The sequence below is a fragment of the Brassica oleracea genome, chromosome C6 (genome assembly GCF_000695525.1).
Source record: "Brassica oleracea var. oleracea cultivar TO1000 chromosome C6, BOL, whole genome shotgun sequence".
Classification (NCBI taxonomy): domain Eukaryota; kingdom Viridiplantae; phylum Streptophyta; class Magnoliopsida; order Brassicales; family Brassicaceae; genus Brassica; species Brassica oleracea.
This window is the reverse complement of record NC_027753.1, coordinates 772,879-782,328: the sequence shown is the minus strand read 5'-3', so window position 1 is coordinate 782,328 and position 9,450 is coordinate 772,879. Positions and strand designations below refer to the sequence as shown.

Genomic DNA, 9,450 nt, shown 5'->3' with positions numbered 1-9,450 from the left:
CCTAAACCCAAACCGTAAGCCTTAAACCCAAATTATATATCCTAAACCCAAAACATTGTCTAGGATTAGGGTTTAGTTATAGGTTTTGGGTTTAGGATTTACGGTTTGGGTTTAGGATTACCGTTTGGACTTATGGTTAAGGTTTTGGGTTTAGGGTATATAATTTGGGTTTAAGGTTTACGGTTTGGATTTAGGGTCTATGACTTTGGTTTAGGGTATAGAGTTTAGGTTTATAGTCTAGTTTTTGGGTTTAGGGTATACAATTTGGGTTTAGGGTCTAGGATTAGGGTTTAGGGTATAGTGTTTGGGTTTAGGGGTTTGAATTTGGGTTTAGAATTTAGGGTATAGGGTTTAGAATTTAAGATTTAGGGTTTAAGGTTTAGCTGGAAGCGTTAGCGTCGTTAAAATTAGCGTTTTTATTTTTTGTAAATATTTTTTGTTTAATTTAATGTTTTTTAATTAATAATCTATATGTCACTTTGATTGGTCATAAAGGGTGCGATGAATTTAAAAGTTCACCCTAGGGGTGAACCTAAGTTCTGTACTCCGTTAAAATGGCTCTTAGTTACGATTAATTATGAAAATTAATCCTAGTTTATGTACAATTAATCCCGAGCTGTTTTCTTTTCAACTATGCGGTTTGAATCTATATAGTGACAAAGCAATGATACTATCAAGAAACCGATAATCTATATTTAAAAAAAAAAACAGGAAACAGTTAATCTAGATTTTTATTTTCAACATAGCCCCTAGTTTCTTATTAATTTTACTTATTAATAAGAAAGAAAAAAAAAGATACGTCCGACTTAGACGCTTTCATTGTCACTGTTTTTGTTAGAAATCATTGCTTAATCAAACTGTACAAAATGTCACTGTTTTTGTTAGAAATCATTGCTTAATCAAACTGTATAAAATGTCTGACAATTCTTCATTCTTTTTGCTTATAACATTATTGTTTGATTTTATATGGTTTAAGTTAAACTATAGTGTTACTCAAGTATACCCTGACTCCTAGTAAAGGATTTTATAGAATGAAAAGTAATATTGTTTCTGAAAGAATAAGAAATTAAGTAATAGATAGATATCTGGAGGGAATGACAAATATATAGGTGTGTACTCTATTGTAAAAAAGGTAATATATGTGTATGCAGTACACACAATCATCCAACCACCTACTACTTGATATCATACATGGAGAAAATTATGTTTTATATCAACTTTGGTATAATGCAAACACGTGTTACGCATTTGAAAATAATAAAAACCACTACATGCATATATATATACAGCAAAAATAAATTGCTTAAATTTCTTAATTCGAAGAAGTCTAAAGTAAAATAAAGGAAAGCTAGAAATAAATTCCAAAATGAATTCTTATTATGCAGATTGCTGACATGAATCTGTAGAATTAAAATGTGAAAGACGTATTTTCTGTCACTTATTCACATCTCCAACCAATAGTGCATTAAAATATTCCAAAAGATACGTAGACATATTATTGAGTGAACAAAATAATGAGTGTATCTTTTTTGGGTGTAAATAATGAGTTTACCTTTAAACCTAACTTTTGCTCGACTATAAAAGGAGTCATTCTCCATTAGGTTTTGCCTGCCTCAAGCAAATAGAGTTTATCTCATCACTCACCAAACTTCTCTCCTCAATCTAAAGAGAGCAGAGCAGAGATCCTCTATACATAAACATAGATACATAATAGTTTTATATAACTAGAGATATATATAGTATCTATATAGAGAAGTAACAAATAATCAACAAACAAAGATGAAAGGTGGAGGAAGCAATTGTGGGAGCTTGGAGAAAATTAAACCGATATTAGCGATAATATCATTGCAATTTGGGTATGCAGGCATGTACATCATTACCATGGTCTCTTTCAAGCATGGCATGGACCATTGGGTCCTAGCCACATACCGTCATATCGTCGCTACGCTGGTCATGGCTCCCTTTGCTCTGGTTTTTGAGAGGTATCAATCACTACACATACATATATGCATAGATGAATAATTCTCTTAATTAATGATTTTGTGTTTGCAGGAAAATTAGGCCGAAGATGACACTACCAATATTCTATAGGCTTCTTGCTCTTGGAATACTAGAGTAAGTATCTTTCATTAAAATGCCATTTCTTCTTTACAATTAGAAATTTTGGTTCATACAAGTTTATTTTTATAGGGATTGTGATATTTAACACACATATATGTATGTATATTCAAGTGAAGCATTCTGTGGACCATATATAGTTTCTTCACATTTTGACAAATATATACACACTCGGATGAACATGTTTTCGGTTAGTAAGGCGTTGATTCATGAAACAAATATTATAAATCGTTTATTACATTTTTTGAGTACGGTTCTAAATGTAAAAGTTACATATTCTAGATTTATAGTTGTCATGCAAAATCATGTGTTTGGGTACGGTACTTTATTTTATTTGGGCGCTTATACGCACATCGATCTTGTATTATTCAAAACAAAAATTAGGGAACAAGTAAATTATCATTTTATTCAGAATATATATATCTATATATATATATATATTATAATTTTGGATTTACTAAAGCATAAAATAAAAGCATTTCAAATGATTCAAACTTTTACCGTGATATTATAAAAACCAAAAACATGAAAATGATGTAATTGGTAACCGTCTTAATATTGGGAATGGGATCATCACCCACAACAAACGCCTTTAATGTGAAAACTTATTGGTGCTATCCTACGTAAACGCTTTCCTTTTAATCTTTGGAAAAAGCAATCTACTTAATTAAGTATACAAACAAAAAGATGATGTGAAAATGCTATCATAATAAAATAAAATAAAATATGAATATAAAGATAATGTTTCGTTGTATAAATTCAGGCCCCTCATGGACCAGAACTTCTACTACATAGGATTAAAGTCCACGTCGGCATCGTACACTTCTGCCTTTACAAATGCACTTCCCGCAGTAACCTTCATTCTCGCCCTCATTTTCAGGTACGTTAAAATTTTATAATTTTTTACTGTGATTAGATATATTTCATAAGAAATTTTGATTATTCTGTAATATTTATATCTAGTTTATAGAGATTATAAAATATTTAAACATCCGCCTAAAATGATTACTTTCCCAACATCATTATGGCCTTTCAGCATCTTCATAATTGTTCTAACACCAATTTTTTTAACATTAAATCAGGCTTGAGACAGTGAACTTTAGAAAGATACATAGTATAGCAAAAGTGGTAGGAACGGTAATAACGTTGGCAGGAGCAATGGTAATGACTTTGTACAAAGGTCCGGCCATCGAGATCGTGAAAGCTGCACATTCTTCCTTTCACGGTGGCTCCAACACGGCCACGGGACAGCACTGGGTCACTGGAACCTTAGCCATCATGGGAAGTATCTCCACTTGGGCTGCTTTCTTTATTTTACAGGTACTTTAACTAATTAGTTAACATTATAGTTTTTCTCTTTGTAAATTAACATGCATTAACAGATTTATAGATTACTAATTAACATTTTCATTTTTTGCAGTCGTTCACATTGAAAATTTATCCGGCTGAGCTATCCCTCGTGGCGTTGATATGTGGGATTGGATCGATCCTAAACTTCGGCGTTTCGATGATATTTGTCCGCGACTTGAGCGCCTGGAAAATCGGCATGGACTCCGGCACACTCGCCGCGGTTTACTCCGTAAGTTTCAGTTAATCAACTTAATTAAATACTACACTGATTAATTCTTATCAACTAAACCTCATTCCTATTATGTGGGATATTTTTTTTCAGGGAGTGGTTTGTTCGGGCATTGCTTATTACATACAAAGCATTGTGATTAAGCAACGTGGCCCCGTGTTTACGACGTCGTTTAGTCCTATGTGTATGGTCATTACTGCTTTCCTCGGTGCCCTTGTTTTGGCTGAGAAAATCCACCTCGGAAGGTAATTATTAAATAACATTTCTTTCATTATTACTAGTTTAAGGTGATTAACAAAGTCATCATTAACGTTTTAGAGGGTTTAATTTATTGTAAATATGCAGTATAATCGGGGCAATTTTCATCGTCATTGGACTATATAGTGTAGTATGGGGAAAAAGTAAAGACGTGGTCAATCCATTGGATGAGAAAATCATCGTAGGTCAAGAGCTTCCAATCACTAACTCAGTCAAACAAACGAACGGTGATGTATTAGGATCACCAATGAACGGTCGTGATGGCTGGGGAGCACAAGTTAATGGTGTGGCTACCAGTATCTGAATCAATCCCGAAGAGAAAAAGAAAGATACAGAGACAAAGAGGTCATCTCCTTTGGGGTTGAAATTTTGATATCTTTCTTGTTGTTTTTGTGTTTTCTTCTTTGTTACTTTTACGTTTTCTAATGCTCTACTTTTAAATCTAGTAACCTTTACTTATCTGTGTTTTCTCTGTTTCTACTTTCCTGTATTTTGAAATTCCAAGGCAAATGATGAATGAATCATTTGATAAATATTTGAGCAGGACTATCTCCGTATCAGTTAGTGTATATGCATGAATGTGTTATCGCATGAGATTGATAAGGCCGCGCGAGAAACCGGTTTTCGTATCATCCTGGCTGTAAAAATCTCACGCTCACACACTTGTGTTTTGAGGAAGATTTAATGATATATATATAGTGTGCTTTGCGGAAGATTTAATGATATATATATAGATAAGGATGATAAGTTAGAGATAAGGATAAACTCATGTTAGAGTTATCTAAATATTCTAGTTCCTACTAGTTAGTCGATACTTTGTATATATACACAACTTTATACATCAATACAAGATACGCTTTCTACTCATTACATGGTATCAGAGCATACCAATTTCTGACCTAATTTGTTTTTCGATTCTGCATCCTAATTCAAGTTTCTACAAATCGTCATTGATCATTCATCGATCATGGCTACCAATTCTTCATCTACATCTACATCTACTTCTATGTCTACTACAGCCGAAAGTAATGCTTCGGATAGTTCTTATTCTCTACATCCCTCCGATAATCATGAATCATTGATTACACATGTGATCCTCAAAGGAGATAACTACTCTGAATGGACAACTAAATTTTGAAACTCTCTCCAAGCTAAGCAGAAAATCGGATTCATAGATGGCTCAATACCTAAACCATCGTCGCACCCGGACCTTGCTCGCTGGACTTTAGCTAACTCTATGATCGTGTGTTGGATACGTACCTCCATCGATCCCCTGTTCGTTCTACAGTCAACCACATACCTGATGCATATCAACTCTGGGAATCTCTTAAACACCGTTCTTCGGTCAAAAACAGTGTGAGAAAACATCTCCTAGAGGATGAGATCACAAACTGCAAACAAAATGGTGAATCAGTTCTCAACTACTACGGTCGTTTGTCTAAACTATGGAAGAGATACAAAGCATTAAATCCTATCATATTTGCAGCTGCGAAGCTTCCTCTCATATTGAAAAGAACGCGAGGATGCTAAGGTTCACAAGTTCTTAATTTGGCCTTGATGAATCTTTTTTCAATTCTATACGTTCTCAGATCATCGATGAGGACCCACTACCGGATCTCAATGTCGTTTACTCACGCGTAATCAGGGCGGAACAACATCTCCTCACTATGCGTGCTATAGAGCTGAAACAAGATGCCATCGGCTTTTCTATCAAAGCAGAATCTCTGACGGCAAATTCCAACTTATCTACTACTACACCTACAGTAAACCGTAGCCGTGATCCCAACAGGTTATGCACTCACTGCAACCGCAAAGGACATGAGGCTTCAGAATGTTTCTTACTAGATGGATATTCCGAGTGGTTCCAAGAACAGACTCGAAACTCTCCACAATCATAGAGGGGTCGAGGAGGTCGCAGCAATTCTTCTGGTGGTCGTTGTCGTGGCTGCTCCAATAACACTTGCTCTGCTCTTAACACCTTCTCCGGGAATACAATTGCTTCCTCTGACCAAATCTCAGCATTGATCAGTCTTTTACAAAACCAACAGTCTCAACTATCTACGGAGCTTGTGTCTGGTAAACCAAATTTTACTGATGTTATCATTGATACATGGGCTTCACATCATATGACTGGCGATCTCTCACTTCTTCGAGACATATATGAGACTACTCCATCAATGGTGAAGTTCCCGGATGAACGAGCAACAAGATCAACTAAATCAGGCACTTCATCATTGAAGTCTCAGTGTTCACTGCTCAACATTCTATATGTTCCAGATTTTGATTGCACTCTAATCTCAGTCTTTAAACTACTAAAAGCAGACAAATTGTATAGCTGTTTTCACTGATACATTATGCTTTTTGCAGGACTATTTCTCGAAGACCCTGATTGGAGCATGTTAAGAGCAAGAGAGTGTGTATTACTTTGCGGGTGTCACGGTTGCAAGGTCTCATCGAACTGGAAAGGACAAGACATATTCTTCAGTACATTGGGATCAACATCTTGGACATCCTTCCTACATACTTTATCTTCTCTACCAGTTTTAGATAATTTAGCTGTCGATTTTTCTCATACTGATTCTTGTGACATTTTTTTGCTGTCTAAACACACACATGAGGTTTTTCAAGAAAGTTCTAATAAAGCAGTTACACCTTTTGAGTTTGTTCATTGTGATGTTTGGAGTTCATATCGTACACCAGCATCATGTGGTGCCGTCTACTTTATCATTATAATCGATGATTACTCGAGAGCAGTATGGATTCATCACATGCTCAAAAAATCAGAAGTTGCTCCTATACTCAAAATTTTATGTGCTGTGAGTCTTCGACAATTTGGTCATCAGGTCAAAACTTTCAGGACAGACAACGGAACAAAATTTGTGGCACTGAAACAATATTTTCAACAGGAAGGAATCAAACATCTGAAATCCTCTGTTGACACCACAGCAAAATGGTAGGGTTGAGAGGAAACATCGCCACATACTCAACGTATCCCATGCTTGCATGTTCCAAGCTCATCTACTTGTCACTTTCTAGGGCCAATGCATCCTCACAGCAGCTAACCTAATAAACTGCACCCCTACTAAGCTACTAAATGGATGTACTCCATACGAACTACTTCATGGCACTCCGCCAAAGCAAAGCCTTTTACGCGTGTTTGGTTGCCTCTGCTACGCCCAACGTCGCCCTCGTAACTCAAACAAGTTTGATGTTCGAAGCCGTAAATGTATATTTGTTGGCTACCCATATGGCAAAAAGGCATGGAATGTGTATTATTTTGAGGATAATGTATTCTTCACAAGCTGCGATGTAGTATTCTTTGAGGACCAATTCCCTGGCTTGTCACCCCCACAAACAGACCCATCAATGCCTCTTACGGATCTTACAACTGATGACTGGTTATCTCTGCCACCGTCTCAACCAACACCACAACATCAGTACCGATAGCGACAACTAATCCTTCTACTACTACTATACCTTCAGCACCAACTGCTCTACAAAATACTAAGGTCCCAACAGACACGATTGTCTCACCTCCTACAACACTACCACCACCCACTACACCATCATCACTATCAACTTCACCACTACCATCTTCTACATTACCATCATCATCTACACTACTACCTTCTCCTACACCTTTACCATCTGCTGCTTCACCATCATCACCTCAACCGCCATCGCCTTTAGCAACGACCGATACTACAAAACCACTTATAGAACCAACATCTCATGGACTTCCTGAAATACTAGGATGTGGACACCGGCAATGAAAACCATCAATTCTTCTCAAGAACTACATAGTTAATGCAACTCAAAGTAATACACACACTCTAGCTACTCCCGACTCCACTCTTGGTTCCTCTACGATCTCAAGTAATAGCCTTTATCCTATTGCAAACTACTTGTCTGGCGTCATGTTCTCTTCTAGCCATAAGGCGTTTGTTGCAGCAATTACATCAGCTGCTGAACCAAAGAGCTATGCATAAGCCATAGAACATGAAGTCTAGCGAGATTCCATGGTTGACGAGCATAATGCTCATGTTGAAAATGGCACATGGGAAGTAACTACACTACCTCCAAGAAAGAAATTGATCAGCAGTAAGTGGCTCTACAAAATCAAATATCATGCCAACGGTAAACCAGCACGCAACAAATCCAGACTCGTAGCGTGTGGGAACCGGAAAAGAAAAGGCTTGGACTATACAGATATGTTTGCTCATGTCACAAAATCTACTACAGTCTGTGTTCTTTTGGAAATCGCAGTTTCTAAACTGTGGGAAGTACATCAGATGGACGCTCACAATGCCTTCCTTCATGGAGACTAGGAAGAAGAAGTTTACATGAAACTTCCACAAGGCTTTCAAGGTTTAGATCCTACCAAAGTTGTTCAACTCAAGAAATCTATTTACGGACTTAAGCAAACTCCAATGTGCTGGTTCTCAAAGCTCAGCACTGCTCTGAAATCGTATGGCTTCACTCAGAGCAAACCAGACTACTCTCATTTCTCCTACATACGCAGCAAAATCAACTTTCACATACTCATTTATGTTGATGAATTTCGAATAGCCAGCAATGACATGTCGATTCTTCAGAACTTTAAAAACTATTTGTTCAATTACTTCCACATGAAGGATCTTGGCAAGCTTAAATACTTTCTCGACATTGAGGTTGCACGAAATAAAGAGGGAATCTTCCTATCTCAACGAAAGTATTCCCTTGATATCATAACCGATTCAGGGTTACTTGGCTGCAAACCCTCTTTTACTCCTATTGAAATCAACCATAAAATTGCTCTGGCAAAAGGCACACCACTTACCGACCTTGCCCCTTATCACAAACTGGTTAGACGATTTGTTTACTCGCCCAGAATTGTGCTACGATGTTCACATATTATCCCAGTTTATGAATCAACATCTGCAGGAACATTGAGAAGCTTCTCTCCGGGTGGTCTGATACTTAAAAGGTTGTCCATCACAGGGAATTCTACTACGCGCTGATTTGGATTTACAAGTTACAGCATACTGTGATTCTGATTAGAGTGCTTGTCCTCTAACTCGCAGGTCGTTGAGTTCTTACTTTGTCCTTCTCGGTAGGTCGCATGTCTCCTGGAAAACCAAGACGCAATACACAGTTTCAGCTTCCTCTGCAGAGGAAGAGTATCGGTGCATGGCCTACACTTTGCGCAAACTCAAATGGATGAAATGAATGCTCACATCATTCGGTATCTCTTCGTGGACCAATGCGCTTGTTCTGCGACAGTCAGGCAGCTATATATATTTCTGCAAACCCGGTATTTCACGAGCATACAAAGCACATTGAAAATTATTGTCACCAAGTGTGAGATGCTGTTCAAGAAAAATTAATCTCAATCGAGCATATCTCCACCAAAGAGCAACCAGTTGATCTACTTACTAAGCCATTACCTTATACTACATTTTTTTATCATTTGTTCTAGTTGGGGATCCAAGACATCTCTCTTCCAGCTTGAGGGG

General features: G+C 37.1%; 1 protein-coding gene across 1 annotated transcript; it reads left to right on the top strand.

Annotated features, from left to right (window-relative positions):
* Window positions 1-1,610: 1,610 nt before the first annotated feature.
* LOC106296964 (WAT1-related protein At1g44800) lies at window positions 1,611-4,479 on the top strand. The gene is made up of 7 exons (XM_013733228.1): window positions 1,611-1,982; window positions 2,053-2,115; window positions 2,882-2,998; window positions 3,201-3,438; window positions 3,539-3,697; window positions 3,791-3,942; window positions 4,043-4,479. The coding sequence occupies exons 1-7, from the start codon at window positions 1,780-1,782 to the stop codon at window positions 4,257-4,259; spliced, it is 1,149 nt and encodes a 382-aa protein (XP_013588682.1). The 5' UTR covers window positions 1,611-1,779; the 3' UTR covers window positions 4,260-4,479.
* The last annotated feature ends 4,971 nt before the right edge of the window (window positions 4,480-9,450 follow it).

Excerpts from the sequence above, each read along its gene's own strand:
- LOC106296964 (XM_013733228.1), top strand. The coding sequence starts at position 1,780 with ATGAAAGGTGGAGGAAGCAATTGTGGGAGCTTGGAGAAAATTAAACCG. Across the intron at positions 1,983-2,052 it reads TTTGCTCTGGTTTTTGAGAG|GAAAATTAGGCCGAAGATGA; the intron begins GTATCAATCACT and ends TTGTGTTTGCAG. Across the intron at positions 3,439-3,538 it reads CTGCTTTCTTTATTTTACAG|TCGTTCACATTGAAAATTTA; the intron begins GTACTTTAACTA and ends CATTTTTTGCAG.